Source organism: Oncorhynchus mykiss, chromosome 21 (assembly GCF_057628025.1).
Source record: "Oncorhynchus mykiss isolate SJ-2025 chromosome 21, ASM5762802v1, whole genome shotgun sequence".
Lineage (NCBI taxonomy): Eukaryota > Metazoa > Chordata > Actinopteri > Salmoniformes > Salmonidae > Oncorhynchus > Oncorhynchus mykiss.
Window position 1 is genome coordinate 29,618,108 of NC_143042.1, and position 23,493 is coordinate 29,641,600.

The 23,493-nt window shown below is 43.3% G+C and overlaps 1 protein-coding gene across 1 annotated transcript in view; it reads left to right on the plus strand.

The window, feature by feature from the left end:
* The window catches only part of si:dkey-183c6.8 (protein O-GlcNAcase), a 63,514-nt gene that overhangs the window by 31,749 nt on the left and 8,272 nt on the right, over nt 1–23,493 (plus strand). The window contains exons 7-17 of the mRNA XM_021577637.3: nt 2,351–2,465; nt 2,636–2,790; nt 4,243–4,329; nt 4,591–5,048; nt 5,618–5,792; nt 5,950–6,006; nt 6,184–6,269; nt 8,106–8,210; nt 8,589–8,680; nt 8,866–9,049; nt 9,245–9,404. Of these exons, the coding sequence (XP_021433312.1) occupies nt 2,351–2,465; nt 2,636–2,790; nt 4,243–4,329; nt 4,591–5,048; nt 5,618–5,792; nt 5,950–6,006; nt 6,184–6,269; nt 8,106–8,210; nt 8,589–8,680; nt 8,866–9,049; nt 9,245–9,404 (1,674 nt within the window). The remainder of the gene's footprint in view (nt 1–2,350; nt 2,466–2,635; nt 2,791–4,242; nt 4,330–4,590; nt 5,049–5,617; nt 5,793–5,949; nt 6,007–6,183; nt 6,270–8,105; nt 8,211–8,588; nt 8,681–8,865; nt 9,050–9,244; nt 9,405–23,493) is intronic.

Sequence of the window (23,493 nt, forward strand, 5' to 3'; positions counted from 1 at the left end):
TTGAATATGTTACTGAGAGAGATCTATTTCCAGTTTCAGTGTTTTCATATGCCTCTGAATCATAAGAGCAAATAATGTGTCACGGGCGTGCAAAACCACTCAATTAGGTGCAATGATGCACTCGCATCCCTGCGCTAGGCAGGTATTCCATCTGGCTCTGCTTCATTACCTTAGCTGTTCTACAGTATATCTATACTTTGGGGGAGTTCATTAACTACCTATCCTTCTGATGAAATGGGTGGGATTACACTGAGAAAAGTTCCTTTCTTTTCCCCTTTTTGTTATCACTCCTGTCGGCTCTTGTGGAGGTTTTTGGCTCAGTCAATTTATCCGCCACTAACGAGCATTGCGATTCTGCAAGTAGAAACGACAGGTTCGTCGGTACCAGGTTGGCACGCAGCACAGTACGTCTTTTGTTCTAGCAAGAGAAGGAACGGCCTCCTACTGTGCTAAGTACCTATCAGCAGTGAGATTTTTCAATCTTAGATTGCTCACAGTGTTCTCCAATCTCAAAAAAACATTTTAGAGAAAGTGCCATTAGCCTCGCAAGGTGGGGTATTGAAAGGTATTGAAACTGAGAGGTCAAAAGTATTGACACATCTTTTTTTATAAAAATGTATAACTTTTTATTGTTTACAAATTTTGGGGGGCATACAATATAGCTCAGTATTTGTATTATTTATTTTATATTTTTTGCTAATATATTTGAAGGGTGCCACTGATTATGGACCTGGCTGTATATGTAATATACACTGCTCAAAAAAATAAAGGGAACACTAAAATAACAAATCCTAGATCTGAATAAATGAAATATTCTTATTAAATACTTTTTTCTTTACATAGTTGAATGTGCTGACAACAAAATCACACAAAAATGATAAATGAAAATCTAATTTCTCAACCCATGGAGGTCTGGATTTGGAGTCACACTCAAAATTAAAGTGGAAAACCACACTACAGGCTGATCCAACTTTGATGTAATGTCCTTAAAACAAGTCAAAATGAGGCTCAGTAGTGTGTGTGGCCTCCACATGCCTGTATGACCTCTCTACAACGCCTGGGCATGCTCCTGATGAGGTGGCGGATGGTCTCCTGAGGGATCTCCTCCCAGACCTGGACTAAAGCATCCGCCAACTTCTGGACAGTCTGTGGTGCAACGTGGCGTTGGTGGATGGAGCGAGACAAGATGTCCCAGATGTGCTCAATTGGATTCAGGTCTGGGGAACGGGCATAGCATCATCAATGCCTTCCTCTTGCAGGAACTGCTGACACACGCCAGCCACATGAGGTCTAGCATTGTCTTGCATTAGGAGGAACCCAGGGCCAACCGCACCAGCATATGGTCTCTCAAGGGGTCTGAGGATCTCATCTCGGTACCTAATGGCAGTCAGGCAACCTATGGCGAGCACATGGAGGGCTGTGCGGCCCCCCAAAGAAATGCCACCCCACACCATGACTGACCGACCGCCAAACCGGTCATGCTGGTTGATGTTGCAGGCAGCAGAACTTTCTCCACGGTGTCTCCAGACTGTCACGTCTGTCACATGTGCTCAGTGTGAACCTGCTTTCATCTGTGAAGAGCACAGGGCGCCAGTGGCGAATTTGCCAATCTTGGTGTTCTCTGGCAAATGCCAAACGTCCTGCACGGTGTTGGGCTGTAAGCACAACCCCCACCTGTGGATGTCGGGCCCTCATACCACCCTCATGGAGTCTGTTTCTGACCGTTTGAGCAGACACATACACATTTGTGGCCTGCTGGAGGTCATTTTGCAGGGCTCTGGCAGTGCTCCTCCTGCTCCTCCTTGCACAAAGGCGGAGGTAGCGGTCCTGCTGCTGGGTTGTTGCCCTCCTACTGATGTACTGGCCTGTCTCCTGGTAGCGCCTCCATGCTCTGGACACTAGGCTGACAGACACAGCAAACCTTCTTGCCACAGCTCGCATTGATGTGCCATCCTGGATGAGCTGCACTACCTGAGCCACTTGTGTGGGTTGTAGACTCCGTCTCATGCTACCACTAGAGTGAAAGGACCGCCAGCATTCAAAAGTGATCAAAACATCAGCCATGAAGCATAGGAACTGAGAAGTGGTCTGTGGTTATCACCTGCAGAACCACTCCTTTATTGGGGGTGTCTTGCTAATTGCCTATAATTTCCACCTGTTGTCTATTCCATTTGCACAACAGCTCGTGAAATTTATTGTCAAGCAGTGTTGCTTCCTAAGTGGACAGTTTGATTTCACAGAAGTGTTATTGACTCGGAGTTACATTGTGTTGTTTAAGTGCTCCCTTTATTTTTTTGGAGCAGTGTATTTTATAAATATAATATATTTTATTTTGCTTCTCTCCCCCCAGGTAGTAAGGTAATCTCTAGAGAGCTAAGTGTAGAGGGTCTGTCTGAAGTACAGTCTGTCCTACAGCGCCCACCTCTGGTGTGGGACAACCTGCATGCAAATGACTACGACTCCAGGTAGGATAAGATTAAATGAGATGAGAAGATAATATAAGGTCTTCTATACTTTGTCTGTATATTTTGTTTATTGTAAGACATTGTCAGCACCATTTCACCAGGTCAAATTATTGGTGCATGCAAATGTACTTGGTGAATGAGGTTAACTCTTATTGTGATTCTGATTCCAGACGTCTCTTCCTGGGTCCCTTCAAGGGTCGCTACCCCCAGCTTGCCACCCAACTCAGGGGCTTGCTACTTAACCCCAACTGTGAGTTCGAGGCCAACTACATACCCCTGCACACGCTGGGGACTTGGTACCGCACTGGGAGGAAGGAGAAGAAGGGTAAGAAAAGGGGTGAGGGAGGAAGGGGGGGAGTGGATGAGGGATGGGGGAGGAAGGGAGGGAGAGGGAAGAGAGGAGGGGGAAGGAGGCAGAGGGATGATAGTGGGTGAGGGAGGGAGGGAGGAGGCAGGGAGGAGGCAAGGAACATTTTGGACAGATAAGTGACATGGTGTTAGAGAAAAACACACACACACTGGGTACACTGACTCTATCAGAGCAGCAGACCCTTAGACTAGCGCTACCCACGGTGACAACATCATAGAGGGATTGGGGGGAGGAAGGAAGGGGGGTGAGAGGAGGGGGAAAGAGGGAGAGGGATGGGGAGGCAGGGAGGAAGGATAGATAGATGCGAGAGAGGAGGAAGGTTGATGTCAACTAAATATTTTTGGACAGATAAGCGACAGGGTGTTATAGATAAACACACACTGGGTCCACTGACACTATCAGAGCAGTAGACCCTTAGACTGACGTTATCCACAGTGACAACATCATAGAGGGATTAGGGAGAGAGAGGGAAAGGAGAAGGGAGAGAGAAGGAAAGAGGGATGCATTCAAGAGGGGAAAGAGAATTTAAGCTCAAAAGCATGAGATCAAAAAGAAAAGTGAGGGGTGAAGAAAAGAAGACATGAAGTGAGTGAGGTCAGAAAGGAAGGATGGAAGAGCGATGGACAGTAAAGGAGAAAGAGAAGGATAAAGAGACAATTGAGGGGGTGAGTGTGAGAGGTGAGTGTGAGAGGGGGTGAGTGTGAGAGGGGGTGAGTGAGAAAGAAGGAGTGAGAGAGATAACGAGAGGACTGGAGCGTGTGAGTGGGCTGAGAATCAGAACACTCAGTGCCTCCACACCCCTAGGGGTAACCGCTATCACCAGGGTTACGATAGAATGTTGGGGATCAGGCCAGTGTGATACATGATCAGACTGGCTCATTATATTTGCTTTGCAAAAAATGTATACATTTTACTCAAGTTCTGACTGAACTACTTTTCACATACATTTTGACAAACCATGTGTGTCATATCAAATCAAAATGGTTAGCAGCGTAGCGAAATGCTTGTGATTCTAGTTCCGACAGTGCAGCAATATCTAACAAGTAATCTAACAATTCCACAACAACTACCTAATACACACAAATCTAAGTAAATTATTTGTCTGTATCATCATATATGGATGCACAATGACCGAGCAGCATAGGCAAGATGAAATCGATGGGAGAAAATACAGTATATACATATGAGATGAGTAATGCAAGATATGTAAACATTATTAAAGTGGCATTATGAAAGTGACTAGTGATCCATTAGTGTTTGTTTTTTTGTGTGTGTGAGTGAATGTGTATTTCTCACCATAGTGTGTGTGTGTGTGTGTGTGTATGTGTTTCTAACAATGATGTGTGTGTGAGTGAATGTGTATTCTTCATCTTGTTTTGTGTGTTCCTAACCATGGTGTGTGTGTAGATGAGGAGCACCAGTACTGTCCAGAGATGGCGCTGTCTACTGCACTGCACGACTGGATGGAAGAGCTCAGCCAACCACTGCAGCCAGGTTGTGTGTGTGTGTGGGTGGTACTCAAAAGATCTCAACTCAGCTTGATCTCAACTGTTCATCCTGATGTGGATTCAGATCTGTGCCAATTCTAATTCTACCAATCTACTCATTCTAATTCTATAATTCTCATTTTAAATCTACTCATTCAAATGTTATTCTTGTAATTCTATAATTCTACTCATTCTAGTTTTATAATTTGAATCATTCAAATTCTATAATTCTACTCATTCTAGTTCTATATGTGTGACTTCTCCACAGGTCGCCAGAGCAGACAGGCAGACCAGAGGTCATCGGGTCAAAAGTTGGGGACCCTAGAGAGTGAAAACTGTCTCCCCACCACCAGAGAAGGTCGCCCTAAACCCCCTAGAGAACCTCCGCAGGGGGACAGCCCTCCCCCCTCCAGCCCTGAGGGAGAGGAAGGGGTGAGGAGGGGGGAGAAAGAAGGAAGGAGTGAGGGAGGAGACGGAGAGGAGAGAGAGAAGAAACTCCACAACAACCAGTTCCAACAAGGGCCAGGCCAGCCAAGGAGTCCAGGGGGGGTGCTGTGTGTTGAGAAGGCTCCTCTAAGCGAGTCCCAAATCCGTCTGCTGGTAGGTCTCCACTACCTTCCCCATGAGCACGGCCCATCAGCCCAGAGATTGTTACAAGACCTCACCTGGCTCAAAGAACACTGCCATCTGGTCAGCGCCAATGACAAGAAGGGACCGCCGCAGAAGGTCTGTGTGTGTGTGTGTTTGTGCCCATTTACTGAATCTGATGGCATCTCAACTGTATGTGTGTGTAGAATTGACACACTATGTAAAAAAATTACATTGTATTTGTGGCACAGCGGTCTAAGGCACTGCATCTCAGTGCCTTACTACAGACACCCTGGTTTGAATCCAGGCTGTATCACAACTGTCTGTAATTGGGAGTCCCATAGGGCGGCGCACAATTGGCCCAGCATCGTTGTAAATAAGAACTAACTTCTTAACTGACTTGCCTAGTTATATAAAGGATAAAAAAATAAATAATAATTGGTCACATGCATCGCAAACAACAGGTGTAGACTAACAGTGGTGCTTACTGATGGGGCGTTCCCAACAATGCAGAGAGAAAAATAGAAAAGAATAGAAAGATAATAACACTGGGAATAAATACACAATGAGTAACGATAACATGGCTATATACACAGTAGACCAGTACCGAGTCGATGTGCAAGGGTACTAGGTAATGTGTGTGCGCCTGTGTGTGTGTGTGTCTGCATGCTTGTGTGTGTGTGCCTTCATGCTTGTGTGTGTTGCAGGCGGAGGAGTGGCGTGGCCGAGCGGCTGGGTTCCTAGGTGTGTGTGAGGAGATTGCAGCGCTGCACAGTAGTGTAGTGAGTGGAGTGAGCAAGGCCGTGCTGTATGACCTTTACCCTTACGTATGGGACCTCAGAAACACTGCACTGGTGGCCAAGGCCTTCATCTGCTGGCTCGGTGAGTAGAGGGGGGAGGGAGGGAGAGCGAGAGAGGGGCTAAGGACAGAAAAAACATTTTAAACTTGGATAAAGTAGACACTGTAACATTTACTATACTCTCTTTCTCTCCACTTCTCCCTTTATCTGTCCTCCCCCTCTCTCTCTTTCTGTCTAAGATGGGCGTGTGTTGAGTGACAGCTCTCCGTTGGGTTCCTGGAGGAACTGCTTCCACTGTGAGTAGAGGTGACTTCTGACCCCTCAACCCTGATCCCTCAACCCCAACCCCTGACCCCTCCACTGTCTTTGACCCCTGATCCTTCAACCCTGAACCCTCATTGGGTCGTTATGGAATTGGGCATGGTCTTCCTTAAATGCTGTGTGATTGACAGGTGGGTTCTCATCTATGATAGGGTGCGGGACGACCACGGGGGCAGAGTTACTGGGGGTGGAGTCAGAACCCTGGGTGTTCAAAGGGGGAGTGTCCGGAGAGTTGCAGGTAGGACCATTTGTGTCTGTATGTGTATGTGTCAAACAAATCTTGTCACATGAACGTGTTTAGCATATGTTATTGTGGGTGTGCAAAATGCTTGTGTTTCTAGCTCCAACAGTGCAGTAATATCTAACAATACACACAAGGAATGGAATTAAGAATATATAAATATTTGAATGAGCAATGTCAGAGCGGCATAGACTAAGATATAGTGAAATAGGATACAGTATATACATATGAGATGACTGATGCAAAATATGTTAACATTATTAAAGTGGCCAGTGATTTCAAGTCAATGTATATAGGACAGCATCCTCTAATGTGCTAGTGATGGCTATTTAACAGCCTGATGGCCTTGAGATAGAAGCTGTTCTTCAGTCTCTCGGTCCCATTTTGATGCTCCTGTACTGACCTCGCCTTCTGGATGATAGCAAGTTGAACAGGCAGTGGCTCGGGTGTTTTTTGTCCTTTATGATCTTTTTGGCCTTCCTGTGACATCGGATGCTGTAGGTGTCCTGGAGGGCAGGTACCTTGCCCCGGTGATGTGTTGGGCAGACCGCACCACCCTCTGGAGAGCCCTGAGGTTGCGTGCGCTGCTTTTGCCGTACCAGGCGGTGATACAGCCTGCCAGGATGCTCTCAATTGTGCATCTGTAAAAGTTTGAGGGTTTTAGGTTTCAAGCCAAATTCTTCAGCCTCCTGTTTTATTTTATTCATTTTTTAAACCTTTATTTAAGTAGGCAAATCAGGTAAGAACAAATTCATATTTACAATCAGGCCTACACCGGCAAAACCCGGATGACGCTGGGCCAATTGTGCGCCGCCCTATGGGACTCCCAATCACAGCTGGTTGTGATACAGCCTTCTTCACCACACTGTCTGTGTGTGTGGACCATTTCAGTTTGTCAGTGATGTGTACGCTGAGAAACTTGAAACTTTCCACCTTCTACACTATGGTCCCGTTGATGTGGATGGGGGGTGCTCCCTCTGCTGTTTCCTGAAGTCCACGATTCACTCCTTAGTTTTGTTGCTGTTGGGTGAGAGGTTATTTTCCTGGCACCACACTCCCAGGTCTCGTCATTTTTGGTAATCAGGGCTACTACTGTTGTGTCGTCTGCAAACTTGATGATTGAGTTGGAGGCGTGTGTGGCCACGCAGTCATGAGTGAACAGGGAGTACAGGAGGGGGCTGAGCACACATCCTTGTGGGGCCCCAGTCTTGAGGATCAGCACAGTGGAGGTGTTGTTTCCTACCTTCACCACCTGGGGGTGGCCCGTCAGGATGTCCAGGACCTAGTTGCACAGGGCGGGGTTCAGATCCAGGGCCTTGAGCTTAATGATGAGCTTGGAGGGTACTATGGTGTTGAATGCTGAGCTATAGTCAATGAACAGCATTCTTATTCCGATTGGTCAGACCAGCGTTGAATAGTCCTTAACACGGGTACTTCCTGTTTGAGTTTCTGCCTATAGGAAGGGAGGAGCAAAATGGAGTCGTGATCAGATTTGCCAAAGGGAGGGCGGGGGAGGGCCTTGTAGATATCCCGGAAGTTGGAGTAGCAGTAGTTGAGTGTTTTAGCAGCACGAGTACTACAGTCAATGTGTTGATAGAACTTCAGTAAAGTTTTTCTCAAATTTGCTTTCTAAAAATCCCAACTACAATAAATTTGGCCTCAGGATATGTGGTTTCCAGTTTGCAAAAAGTCCAGTCTGTGTGTATTATGTTGTTTAATGTAAGCGCATGTATAAGATAATATATTCATTTAATTTAAAATACATTAATTTTCCATGTATTGTGTCTTGCTTACGTTCACGAGCTTGTTTGACATTTTATGTCTGTCCTACAGATGCTTCTACCTATAGGCAGTAACAGTGAACTGTTCAGCCACCCTCCTCCTCTCTTCCCCACCTCACGACTCTACAACATACGACCCTACCACAACAAGGACAAGGTGAGAGGACATTTACACACACACACACACACACACACACACACACGCGCGTCGTTCTGTCAGCTGACTGACTCTGTATTGTATGGTGACTTTCTGTGTGTATACATCATTTTTGTTATATATTATTATGTTATATATTAAGCCCATGACGGTTCTATGGTTGAGAGCTGCCAATACCCTAGACCAGGGACTTGCAACTCCAGTTCTCAGGGCCTGATTGGTGTCACACTTTTGCCCCAGCCCCAGCTAACACACCTGACTCCAATAATCAACTAATCATGATCTTCAGTTTAGAATGCAATTAGTTTAAATCAGCTGTGTTTGCTAGGGATGGGGAAAAGGTTAAACACCACTCATATTATACCTCCTGTCCCCTAGGCGGAGCTGTATTGTATGGTGCGCCAGCTTCAACAGGGAGCCCAGGGGAGCCCTGATTCCAGCCCAGCACATCCTGACCTCATCGGAGACAGGTGTGTGTGTGTCTGTTCCTATGCTATGAGTCGAGCCAAGCTGTACTGAGCTGGCTTTGTTATGCATGGTTCAGGTCGGCAGAATAGTGTCAAAATGGTATGTGTCTCTGAGCGTGCAAGCTTGAGGACAAATGATCAACAGTTTGTGTGCCTGTGTATTTATATGCATGTGTGTGTCCCTGCAGGTGTCTGGGGCCCTGCCTGGCTTTGTGTCCTGAGTACAGCATGGTGCTGGAGGATGAGCTAGGTGTGTGTGGGTGTGTGTTGGGTGTCGTAGATGTTCGTTCCTTCGCCAAGCGCTGCCAGACTTGCTGGATGCCCGCCATGAGAGATAAATACCCACCACGCACCGGACATGCCAACTCACAGGTTAGAACAAACAAACACACACACGCAGGTAAGAACACACACATAACACACACACACACTCATTCTCTCCCCCATCCCGCTCTCTATCCCTCTCCCCTTCCCTCTCTCCATCTCTCTCTCCAACCCGCTCTCCACCCCATCCCCATCCCTCTTTCTTATGTATTATCTAACTCCAGTTCCCCTCCTGTCCTGTAGGAGGTGTTGCAGCAGATGGAGGAGGACCAAGGGGAATACCCAGACTCTCTTCTCTACCACTTTCCCTCCCAGCTCCGTCTGGATGCTTTGCCTGACCTGGTGGACATCAGTGTGACCCGCTGCCTGCTAACCGCACTCCTCACTGCCCTTAAAGCCAATGGTGAGAGTGTGTGTGTGTGTGTGTGTGTAAGTGGACGTCAGTGTGAACCCGCTGCCTGCTGACAGCTTTATTTACTCCACTGAAAGCCCAGTGTGTGTGTGTGTGTGTGTGTGTGTGTGTGTGTGTGTGTGTGTGTGTTTGTGTAAGTGGACGTCAGTGTGAACCTGCTGACAGCTTTATTTACTGCACTGAAAGCCCACTGTGTGTGTGTAAGTGGACGTCAGTGTAAACCTGCTGACAGCTTTATTTACTGCACTGAAAGCCCACTGTGTGTGTGTGTGGTACATGCAGACATTGCCTTTTGAGGATAACTGTCTGTCCTCGATGGTTTAGGCCCAGGTATAAAAAGTTACAATGATTTATCAAATTATTTATTGGTTATAGACTCCCCTGCGTATATATTTGGACAGTGAAGCTAAAACGTATAATTTTGCTCTATACTCCAGCATTTTGGATTTGAGATCAAATGTTTCATATTAACACCTTTTTATTTTAGGATATTTTCATGCAAATCTGTTTTACTATTTAGAAATGAAAGCACTTTATGTATCTAGTCCCTCTATTTGAAGGTGTCATCAGTTCAAATTCACTTATGTAAGGGAAAAACGCAGACATTCTGTACATTACCTTGGAAATAATGGACGACGTAGCGGCACAAGGTCGGAGCCGAGTCCCTTTGCGGAGTAAATTTTTCCAAGGTAATGTGCATAACGGAGGCGTTTGGCCAGCTTATACCACAGTTGGCAAAGAAAATAATAATGAAGCACACATTTAGGGGTAGAAATAAATATTTTGTGTTGATATTTACATTTTTAAAAGATAATTCATACTTCTTCATATTTTGGTTGCTAGAGAAGCGACCCAGTATTTTGATATTTATGGTCGCAGCCCAGTTGTTTGTTCTATATGTTCTGTTGCCATGCTTGGTGGAAACGTTATAGTCCCTTGCTTCCTAGCTAGCCAACTAGCTACGGCTAACACAGTCACCTCTGCAACCAGAATTACAGCGAAGTAGCCGCATTTGAGTTTGTTTAAGCTGTTTTCTATTGACATTCATTTGGATACATCCATATCAATGAGCTGATGATGGTTGATTTTGCCTGGCATAGCTAGAAAAGTGTTTCTTCTCGTCAGGACACTCAGCACTGTTCATTATGAGGAGATCGCATTGCATATCAAACTCTAGGCTAGAAGCTAGCTAAATAGTTTGTTGCTAGCAAACCTGCCAATATGACTGCCAAATTAAAAAATACTAGTTGCTGACAACAGCTGGTCAAACTAGAAACATTTGGGAATATTTGACAGCAAACTGCCACTTGCGTCATGACTGCAACAGTAGGGACCAGAGAAATTCATGTTCATCACTCACCATCTTAGATCATCAGATGCTCAAAAACAAATAAATGCTGCTGGCTATCTACGTTTTTCAAATCAAATCAAATTTTATTGGTCACATACACATGGTTAGCAGATGTTATTGAGAGTGTAGCGAAAATGCTTATGCTTCTAGATCTGACAGTGCAGCAGTATCTAACAGGTAATATCTAACAATTTCACAACAATACCTAATATCTAACAAATAACGCAACAAAACCTAATACACACAATTTAGTAAAGGAATGGGATAAGAATATATAAGTATAAAATATATGGATGAGCAGTGACAGAGCGGCTAAAGGATACAGTATATACAGTTGAAGTCGGAAGTTTACGTACACCTTAGCCAAATACATTTCAACTCAGTTTTTCACAATTCCTGGTATTTAATCCTAGTAAAGATTCCCTGTTTTAGGTCAGTTAGGATCACCACTTTATTTTAAGAATGTGAAATGTCAGAATAATAGTAGAGAGAATGATTGATTTATTTCAGCTTTTATTTCTTTCATCACATTCCCAGTGGGTCAGAAGTTTACAAATACTCAATTAGTATTTGGTAGCATTGCCTTTAAATTGTTTAACTTGGGTCACACGTTTTGGGTAGCCTTCCACAAGCTTCCCACAATAAGTTGGGTGAATTTTGGCCCATTCCTCCTGACAGAGCTTGTGTAGGCCTCCTTGCTTGCACACGCTTTTTCGGTTCTGCCTGCAAATTTTCTATGGGATTGAGGTCAGGGCTTTGTGATGGCCACTCCAATACATTGACTTTGTTGTCCTTAAGCCATTTTTCCACAACTTGGAAGTATGGAAGTACTTGGTGGTCATTGTCCATTTGGAAGACCCATTTGCGACCAAGCTTTAACTTCCTGACTGATGTCTTGAGATGTTGCTTCAATATATCCACATACTTTTCCTCCCTCATGTTACTATCTATTTTGTGAAGTGCACCCTCCTGCAGCAAAGCACCCCCACAACATGATACTGACACCCCCGTTCTTCACGGTTGGGATGGTGTTCTTCGGCTTGCAAGCCTCCCCCTTTTTCCTCCAAACATAATTATGGTCATTATGGCCAAACAGTTCTATTTTTGTTTCATCAGACCAGAGGACATTTCTCCAAAAGTACAATCTTTATCCCCATGTGCAGTTGCAAACCGTAGTCTGGCTTTTTTATGGCGATATATTGATATATCGCCATAAATATATATATATATATATATATATATGACTCGTTTTACTGTGGCTATAGATACTTTTGAACCTGTACAAGGTTTTTTCAGAGGTCTTGGCTGATTTATTTTGATTATCTCATGATGTCAAGCAAAGGCACTGAGTTTGAAGGTAGGCCTTGAAATGCATCCACAGCTACACCTCCTTAGCCTATCAGAAGCTTCTAAAGCCATGACATAATTTTCTGGAATTTTCCAAGTTGTTTAAAGGCACAGTCAACTTAGTGTATGTAAACTTCTGACCCACTGGAATTGTGATACAGTGAATTATAAGTGAAATAATCTGTCTGTAAACAATTGTTGGAAAATTACTTGTCATGCACAAAGTAGATGTCCTAACCGACTTGCCAAAACTATAGTTTGTTAACAAGTAATGTGTGGAGTGGTTGAAAAATGAGTTGTAATGACTCCAACCTAAGTGTATGTAAACTTCCGTCTTCAACTGTACATATGGCATGAGTAATGTGAGATATGTAAACATTCTTAAAGTGGTATAATTAAAGTGGCATGTGTTCCATTTATTAAAGTGGCCAATGATATCAAGTCTGTAGGTAGGCAGCCGCCTCTCTGTGCTAGTGGTGGCTGTTTAACAATCTGATGGCCTTGAGTTTGAAAAACAGCTTCTATCTCTCTGTCCCAGCTTTGATGCACCTGTACTGACCTCGCCTTCTGGATGGAAGCGGGGTGAACAGGTAGTGGCTCAGGTGGTTATTGTCCTTTATTATTGTTTTTGCCTTCCTGTGACATCTGGTTTTGTAGATGTCTTGGAGGGCAGGTAGTTTGCCCCCAGTGATGCGTTGTGCAGACCGCACCACCCTCTGAAGAGCACTGTGGTTGTGGGCTTTGCCGTTACCGTGCCAGGTGGTGATACAGCCCGACAGGATGCTCTCAGTTGTGCACCTATAAAAGTTAGTGAGGGTTTTCAGTGACATGCCACATTTTTTGTCCTTCTTCACCACACTGTCTGTGTGCGTGGACTAGTTCAGTTTGTCTGTGATATGTATACCGAGGAACTTAAAACTTTCCACCTTCTCCACTGCTGTCGCATCAATGTGGATAGGGGGGTGCCCCCTTTGCTGTTTCCTGAAGTCCACGATCATCTCTTTTGTTTTGCTGACATTGAGTGAAAGGTTATTTTCCTCACCTCCTTCCTATAGGCTGTCTCATCGTTGTTGGTAATCAAGCCTACCACTGTTGTGTCGTCTGCGAACTTGATGATTGAGTTGGAGACGTGCATGGCCACGCAGTCGTGGGTGAACAGGGAGTACAGGTGGGAGCTGAGAACGCACCCTTGTGGGGCCCCAGTGTTGAGGATCAACGGAGTGTAGATGTTGTTTCCTACCTTCACCGCCTGGGAGTGGCCCATCAGGAAGTCCAGGACCCAGTTGCACAGGGTGGGGTTGAGACCCAGGGTCTCAAGCTTAATGATGAGTTTGGAGGGTACTATGGTATTGAATGCTGAGCTGTAGTCAATAAACAGCATTCTCACATAGGTATTCCTCTTGTCCAGATGGGATAGGGCAGTGTGCAGTGTGATGACGATTGCATTGTATGTGGACCTAATGGGGCGGTAAGCAAATTGGAGTGGGTCTGGGGTGACAGGTAGGATGGAGGTGATATGATCCTTGACTAGTCTCTCAAAGCACTTCATGGTGACAGAAGTGAGTGATAGTCGTTTAGTTCAGTTACCTTAGCTTTATTGAAAACAGGGACAATGGTGGCCATCTTGAAGCATGTGGGGACTGGGATAGGAGTTGATTGAATGTGTCCGTAAACACACCAGCCAGCTGGTCTGCGCATGCTCTGAGGACGTGGGCCGACAGCCTTGCGAGGGTTAACGCGTTTAAATGTTTTTCTCACGTAGGCCACAAATCGGGTTTCCTCATAGGACCTGCATTTGTGCAGTTGTTGGTTAGAAGCTCTGTAACTTTACAGCAAGTGCAGTCTGCATGAGTAGGCGCATATTGCATCATGATTGCAAGGTGTCCCGATATCTTTTCCAACTTTCCCATTATCTGGTTTTAATGTCCATTCTAGAATGCATTCTAGAAATCAGAAACAAGTTTTCAACAATACTGTGTGATGGGTTCTGACTTCGAAACTAGAAATATTGTTAATCCTCAAGGATCCTATGGAAATCAGAAGTGCCACACTCTGGTTTCTACACCAGAAGTTTATGGTTATGTGTAAAGATCAAGACAAGAGACCGAGGACAACCATCCAGCTCACCAACAGTTCCTCATCAAGCAAAATTTGAGTTCCTCATCAAGCAAAATTTGAGGTTCATGAGGATCTGACCTCAGCGGACAAAGTGACAAGAGAGAAAGTGTGGCTGCAGCTCAAAAGGCAGGGAAAACTACTTTTTTTTATCGTGCAAGAGTGATCATCGATGGGAAAGAAATGCGTCCAAATCTGAACATTTGAGAGAGAGCCAGTCTAACTCGGAAAGAACTGGCAGGCCAAAAAACTGCCTAATTACCAGGTGAAAAGCTGCCTTTATTACACAAAATGTACACAAACACTTGAATGAGAAAGAAAAGGCTGACCTGACTGAGAACTGGTAAACTGAACACTAACTATAGTTGAATAACTGCTTATTGTAAAGTATACACAATGTCTCCCCCTTGTGGGAGTAAGAATTATTTGGTAACTTTATGACCTATATTTGTTTGTTTTTGTTGGAGAGGATTAAAATGGGATGGAAATCCTTTTGAGTTACATATCCTTAGGAAAAGCTTATGTTAGCATAACAATGTTATTGGTTGAATTTGGTCTTTATCTCTTTGTTCAATTAATGTCAGGGGTATTTGTAATATACTCAAACGTAAGACAATGTTCCTGTATTGCAAATGGTTTAATGCAGACTTTTACATTCTACAAGAGACTCATGCGTGTTCTTCCGATCTGTCTTTTTGGAAAAATCAATGGGGTAACGATATCTGGCTATCATATGGCAACAACCACTCTGCAGGTATAGCAGTTTTAAGAGGTGCTTTTAAAGGGAAGGTCATCAGTAGTAAGACTCACCCCTCTGGATGTTGGTTAATTTTGACAGTGAATTTCAACAATTAAACTTTTTTACTAGGGAATATTTATGCATCCAACAACAAACAAAACAACAGGATATTATTTCAAGAATTTGAAGAAGCCTTATTGGATATCAAAATGATCTTAGGTGGAGATTTTAATTCTGTATCTAATGTGATTGACTGACAGATATCCCCCTCCTAACAGATCCAGCATTGTTAATCCTGAGTTTAATAATCTATGTCTCGGTCTTGGATTAGTCGATATTTGCAAATCTAAATATCCTGATAGAAAGGACTTCACTTGGAGTAACAAGGACATGTGCAGACAGTCAAGAATTGACTTCTGGTTGATTTCTAATTCATTAGATAATACTGTAGTTAAGGAATCAATTGAACAATCAATTCTTACTGATCATAAAGTTATATTCTTATCTTTAAATATGAATGGATCTGAAGCTAAACCGAATCAGAGTTATTGGAAACTCAATAGTAGACTGTTGGAAGATGATAATTTCAAGATGAATGCCAAAGATAATATACAAGACAATTGGAGGAAAGCCCAACTATTTAAGTCTTATGGGAAATATTGGGAATGAATGAAGTATGAAATAAGACAAACAGCCATGAAGAGAGGTAAAGAAATTGCTTAACTTAAAATATTGAGGGAAGATAAACTTAAGGAAATACTTTCCCTAATCTCTATGGAGGACCTTGATGAAGAAGGAAAGAGTCAGTTATTCTCTTTACAATTAGAAATGGACTGAATGTATGAAGAGAGAGCAAAAGGGACATTTGTAAGATCAAGAAGGAGATGGTTGGAGGAAGGTGGAAAAAAATACAAAATACTTTTACAATTTAGAGATTTTTTTTAATCTGGATTTACATTATTCACAAGCTTAATATAGATGGCCAAGGAAATGAAAACCCCCAAAGATATTTCAAAATATGTTTCAGAATTCTATGGTAACCTTTATACCAGTAATGCCTGTCTTACTAGTGACATATCTGCCTTTCTAGACTCTGTCAAAGACTATGCAAAATTCATAGCTAAAGACTTCCAAAAGTCTTGATGAAATTATTTCTATCAATGAAATATAAAAAATGTATCAGCATGTTAAAAGAGAACAAATCTCCAGGGAATTCTTTAAAATGTTCAGGAGGATATTGTGGAATTTATATTTCATGTTTTTAAGGAGGCAATTGATTTTGGGGTCCTGCCTGTTTCCTTGACACAAGGCCTAATTTCTGTAATACCCAAACCAAACAGAGATTCTATGATGTTAGAAAATTGGAGACCAATCACATTAATGAACAATGATGGAAAGCTACTTGCATCTATCTTTGCAGAAAGATGGATACCTTGACCAAATCATTGATGATACCCAGTCTGGTTTTATGAAGAGCAGACATATATGTAATAATATTCGAGTAGTTTTGGACTTGTTAGACTACAATGAGCACATTATGGAAGATAGCTTTATTTTATTTGTACACTTTTAAAAGGCATTTTATACAGTTTAACGTAATTCTCTTTTTGAGACTTCGATTTTGGGGTTTTGGTCAATATTTTCAAAGTGTAATTAAGACACTTTACAATAATAGTAAAAGCTCTGTTAAAACCAGTTGCATCTCTAGGGGCGCTATTTCATTTTTGGATAAAAAACGTTCCCGTTTTAAGCGCAATATTTTGTCACGAAAAGATGCTCGACTATGCATATTCTTGACAGTTTTGGAAAGAAAACACTCTGAAGTTTCAGAATCTGCAAAGATTTTGTCTGTAAGTGCCCCAGAACTCATTCTACAGGCGAAACCAAGATGATACGTCAAACAGGAAATGAGCAGAATTTCTGAAGCTCTGTTTTCTAATGTCTCCTTATATGGCTGTGAATGCGACAGGAATAAGCTTAGACCTTCTGCCGTTTCCCCAAGATGTCAGCAGCATTGTGACGTATTTGTAGGCATATCATTGGAAGATTGACCATAAGAGACTACATTTTCCAAGTGTCCGCCTGGTGTCCTGCGTCGAAACTGGTGCGCAAAGCCATGTGCAAGTATTTTTCCATTTGATTGAGAGGGGAAACCATGCTTCCACGAACGATATATCATCGAAGAGATATGTGAAAAACACCTTGAGGATTGATTCTAAACAACGTTTGCCATGTTTTCAGTCGATATTATGGAGTTAATTTGGAAAAAAGTTCGCGTTTTGAGGACTGAATTTTCGTTTTTTTTTGGTAGCCAAATGTGATGTAGAAAACTGAGCTATTTCTAATACACAAAGAATCTTTTTGGAAAAACTGAGCATCTGCTATCTAACTGAGAGTCTCCTCATTGAAAACATCTGAAGTTCTTCAAAGGTAAATGATTTTATTTGAAGGCTTTTATGTTTTTGTTGAAATGTTGCGTGCTGAATGCTAACGCTAATGCTAAATGCTACGCTAGCTAGCTACTTTTACACAAATTATTGTTTTCCTATGGTTGAGAAGCATATTTTGAAAATCTGAGATGACAGTGTTGTTTACAAAAGGCTAAGCTTGAGAGATGGCATATTTATTTAATTTCATTTGCGATTTTCATGAATAGTTAACGTTGCGTTATGGTAATGAGCTTGAGTCTGTATTCACGATCCCGGATCCGGGATGGGGAGATCAGAAAGGTTCAATTATCCCATGGAACTTCACAGATATTAGACATGGAAATAAACAAGGATGCCCAATTTCTCCTTTCTTATTTTTATTAGTCACACAAGTTATGGCACTTCATATAAATAAGGATAGTTTTAGGAGTATTCAGATACAAGACAAAGAGAAAATGTTCACAATTGTCTGACAACATCTTTTTGAAAGATCATAATGAAGTCAGGAAAGATATTGTGTGTTAATGCCTTCTCGCATGTATCTGGTTTATTTCTGAATATTTGGAAATGTGAATTATTTGCGTTGAAAAGATGTGACTTAAACTCAGTATGTAATATCCCTGTAAAAGATGTGATCACATATCTTGGTATTAAAGTTAGCAAAGATCAGAAAGAAAGGGCCAACTTAAATGTCTCTCCTATTGGGAAAATATTTAACTCCTGGTTATTAAGAGATCTTTCTTTATCTGGACGTGTACTTTTATCACAATCTGAAGGTCTGTCCAGATGAGTTTATACCTCCCTTGCCTTGGATGTTCCTCTGTCAGTAACTAAAATGGTTGATACTCAATTATTTAACTTCATATGGAGGAATAAACCTCATTATTTCTGAAAAGCAGTAATATGTAGCACCCAAAGTGAGGGAGGGTTGAATGCTCTGGATTTTAAAACCTCTAATATAATATTTAAGATCAATTGGATACAGAACTATTTAAGAAATAAGGATTGCATTTGGAATATAATCCCTAATTTAATATTCCAATATTCCACCAGATTGGTGGTCTAGAATTATTACTCAAATGCAACTTTAATATGGGTAAAATCCCTATTAATCTTCCTAAGTTTCATTAACAAGTACTTCTAACTTGGAACCTCATGTACAAACACAATTTTTCCCCACATATGTATACAATATGGAATAATAAAGACAACATTTGACAACATTATTTGGGTTAAACAATTATTGAATAATGATGGCCAACTATATGATTATCAAGAATTTATGAGAACACACAATGTTAAATTCACTCCTGAGGAGTACCAAATTGTTGTTAGAGTTGTCCCTAAAGGTACTATTCTTCTTTTAGGAGAATATAACCAAGTGCAACTGTTGAGAATTTTGTAGCCTCAATACGTTTTTTAAATTTTATTTATTGTACCTTTTATCTAACCAGGCAAGTCAGTTAAGAACTAATTATTATTTTCAATGACGGCCTAGATAACAAAAATGGCTGGTGGCTTTGGTCAACTATTTCAAGCTCCAGTACTATCCTGGTTGAGTCAACATTGATGCAGATGCACTGTCTAGAAGACCGCACCCCTGCAGCAATCAAGAGGATGACTGGATTGAAGTTCCAGGTCTTGGTGTCAAAGCCAACTGTCGGACCATTGCTATGGAGGTGACACCGTCTGACATCCAAAACTGTGCAGCCGTGATGTTAGGAGTCACCCCAGAAGCATTGCCTAATGCCTACGTGAACCTCATAGTCCTTACCTGCCTCAACTGGATGTTGCAGAGCTTGAGAGAGCCGAGCAGAGTGATCCTGTGATATCTCATGTCATGGGAGCTGTGAAAACAGGAAATGACCAATGTGCCCCACTAGAGTTGGAGTGTATAGACTTCCTCTCTCTGAAGAATGACATGAAGAACATTAGTAACATCACTCTAATGACAGATCACTTCACTCCCTATGCCCACTAAAGACCAGGAAGCCAGCACTGTGGCCAAGGTGCTTTGTTAAATGTCCATTATGGCCTGAATTCCTGCATCAACTCTGATCAGGGACTTTGAAAGTAGACTCATCCGGGAGGTCCTTCAGCTGGCTGGGATGAAGAAGTCATTCACATCGCCATACCATCCTCAAGAAAACCCGCAGCCAGAGAGATTCAATCGCGCACTGCTCTATAGGAACAATTTTTTTAAAAAATTATATATATTTTTTGTTGTTGTTGAATGTTACCTCTTTTTCTCCCCAATTTCGTGGTATCCAATTGTTTTAGTAGCTACTATCTTGTCTCATCGCTACAACTCCCGTACGGGCTCGGGAGAGACGAAGGTTGAAAGTAATGCGTCCTCCGATGCACAACCCAACCAAACAGCACTGCTTCTTAACACAGCGCGCATCCAACCCGGAAGCCAGCCGCACCAATGTGTCGGAGGAAACACTGTGCACCTGGCAACCTTGGTTAGCGCGTGCTGCGCCCGGCCCGCCACAGGTGTCGCTGGTGCGCGATGAGACAAGGATATCCCTACCGGCCAAACCCTCCCTAACCCAGACGAGGCTAGGCCAATTGTGCGTCGCCCCACGGACCTCCCGGTCGCAGCCGGTTACGACAGAGCTTGGGTTATTGGCAGAGTCTCTGGGTTCGCGCTGCAGGACAGCGCCAGCTGTGCCACCAGAGATTCTGGTGCGGCCTTAACCACTGCGCCACCCGGGAGGCCCACCAATAGGAACTCTTGGATCCAAACAAAAGTCCACATGGATTCAGCAGTTGGTGTACCTAGTCCATGCCTACAACTGCACCCAAAATTACTACTGGATTCTCCCCTTACTACCAGATGTTCGGGAGGGAGGCTAGACTGCCCATTAATCTGTGCTTAGGAGTCACCCCGGATGGCAGCTCTGACCAAGACTATCTGAAGAACACCTCCAAATGAAGGGAACACCTCCAAATGAAGGGAACAGCTAAAGGAGGCCTATCAACTAGCCTCCATGGCAGCTTCAAGCAGGAACAAGATGAACAAAACAAGGTACGACAAGAAGGTGAGACGTCAAGAGCTACAACCTGGTGGTTGTGTCCTTGTACAGAACTTGAGACTCCCAGGAAAGCACAAAATTGCCAACAGGTTGAAGTCTGAACCTCGTGATAGTGCAGTGGATACTCACATATCAAGTACATCCCAAGAGAGGAGGACCTATGAGGACGCTCCACCGAGACCACTTGCTTTCCATTAGCCTGCTGAGTGGTGAGACCATAGAACATAAATAGAGGATGGAGATATGTCATCAACAGCATAAATCGCCTGTCTCAGTTTCTGCCCTGGCATTTGATGAAGATGAGGAGGCAGTTCTGGGCCTCGCTATAGGAGAGGATGAAGGTGAAGGAATAAATGAAGATGAAGGAAGCTCGGACGAGGAAATGGGATCCTCTGAAGCTCCAGTGTTGGATTTTCCCTGGAGCAATGCCAGTACACAAGTCCTTCCCTCTCAGCAAGTTGAACCGGAGTGCCCCTCTGAAGATGAAAGTGAAGTGACCTCTGGAGGATAATTAAATGGCCCTAGTGTGCAACAGTCTCTTGTAATCAAGCCCTAGTTTAGAGGAGTCACTAACCCCAAGCCCTAGCTCTGACGAGTCAGTAGTCCCTGGCCCCAGTTCAGAAATCTTGCAATCCCTTGGCCCCAGTTCAGATTAGTTTTTAGTCCCAGTTCCCTCAGAGAAGAGAGAGACTAAACCAATGGTTAGACTCACTTATGACCAGCTAAGAATGCCTTAATACACTCAGCTATCAGTCATACACAGAGGAGTCTCTCTTGCTGCAAATTTCACCTCATTACAGAGTGTTTTCTTGCACCACACATCTCATATTTCTGAGAGTTTTTTTGGTTTGAGGGTGTTTTTATATGCCTGTGCTTTACTGTTGCATAGTGTTAAGTGAGCTTATAGCTCAAGGTGTGTTGTAAACTGTGTTATGCGTTTTAATTCATTGTGATGCTTAATCTTATGTATAACTTCCCGGACATCAGGTTTTCCTAGTGAGGGATGAATGTAACACCCTGTAAAGACTTGGTGTAGTTTATTATGTGTGGCAATGCTCATGTCCGTGTTCTGGAACTGCCCGCGTCCCCGTACAGGACTGTCTGCATCCACGTGTAGTGTGGCTGCAAGGATATTGGCAGGGTACATGTAGGTTGGGTTGAGGTGATCTTGTGGAACAACGAGTTCACTAAGAGTGTTGAGACACTGAAGTTTATTGTTCAATTAGCTTTTGTTTAATAGTCAGGGGTAGTATGAGTGTAGCCAGCTCCTTTTCGCTCGCTATTCTTTTAATTTTGTGGTTCACTGGATTTGCTAGTCAAGCTTGTCTGTACAGCTAGCTAATGTTAGCTAGCTAGCTACTCTACCAGCAGCGTCTTACCACTTCATCACCGGCTGCCAGCAGTCCTAAAAGTTACAGCTCGGCACAAATGGACCTCTCCAGTTGTTTCTTCCACCTGTTAAATTCCATGGAATGCTTGGCCCTCTCATTGACGGATGCTAGCTAGTTCTCCTATCTTCACTGGATGGACTTTAACTTTGATATTTTAACCCCTCTGTGTCCTAGGACATGGATCACATTTAAAATATTATTTTCTGTTTTTTTGTTGAAAGCTCTCAAGTGTTTTAACTTTACTATCTGCCTACTTTTAGGTACAGTGACTTCAGAAAGTATTCATACTCCTTAACTTTCCCTGGTCTACTAACTGCTAGCCCATGCTAACTGCTTGCTTGCTAACCCGGCCTACTAACTGTCTGAATCGCCATGACCCCAGCCAGCCCAACCACTCACTGGACCCATATGTTCACTTGGCTGCGCATGCCTCTCTAATATCAATATGCCTTGTCCATTACTGTCATGGTTAGTGATTACTGTCTTATTTCACTGTAGAGCCTCTAGCCCTGCTCAATATGCCTTAACCAACCATGTTGTTCCACCTCCAACATATGCGATGACATCATCTGGTTTAAACATCTCTAGAGACTATATCTCTCTCTTCATTATTCAATGCCTAGGTTTATCTCCAATGTACTCACCTTACCTTTGTCTGTACACTATGCCTTGAATCTATGCTATCATGCCCAGAAACCTGCTCCTTTTACTCTCTGTTCTGAATGTGCTAGACAGCCAGTTCGTATAGTCTTTACCCTTATCCTACTTCTCCTCTGTTCCTCTGGTGACGTGGACGTTAATCCAGGTCCTGCAGTGCCTAGCTCCACTCCCACCCCCCAGGTGCTCTCATTTGTTGACTTCTGTAAACGTAAAAACCTTGGTTTCATGCATGTTAACATTAGAAGCCTACTCCCTAAGTTTGTTTTACTCATTGCTTTAGCACACTCTGCCAACCCATATGTCTTAGCCATGTCTGAATCATGGCTTAGGAAAACCACCAAAAACCCTGAAAACATTTTCCGCCAAGATAGAACTGCCAAAGGGGGCGGTGTTGAGATCTACTGCAAAGATACCCTGCAGGGTTCTGTATTACTATCTAAGTCTGTACCCAAACAATTTGAGCTTCTACCCCTAAAATTTCACCTTTCCAGAAACAAGTCTCTCACTGTTGCCGCTTGCTATAGACCTCCCTCTGCCCCCAGCTATGCCCTCGGTACCATATGTGAACTGATTGCCCCCCATCTATCTTCTGAGCTCGTGCTACTAGGTGACCTAAACTGGGACATGCTTAACACCCTGGCCATCCTACAAACATGAGCTTGATGCCCTCAATCTCACACAAATGATCAATTAACCTACCAGGTACAACCCCAAATCAGTAAACACGGGCACCCTCATAGATGTCATCCTAACTAATTCGCCCTCCAAATACACCTCTGCTGTTTTAAATCAAGATCTCAGCGATCACTGCCTCATTGCCTGCATCCGTAATGGGTCTGCAACCAAACGACCACCCCTCATCACTGTCAAACACTCCCTGCAACACTTCTGCGAGCAGACCTTTCTAATCGACGTGGCCGGGGTATCCTGGAATGACATTGACCTCATCCCGTCAGTAGATGATGCCTGGCTATTCTTTAAAAGTGCCTTCCTCACCTCTTAACCTGTTG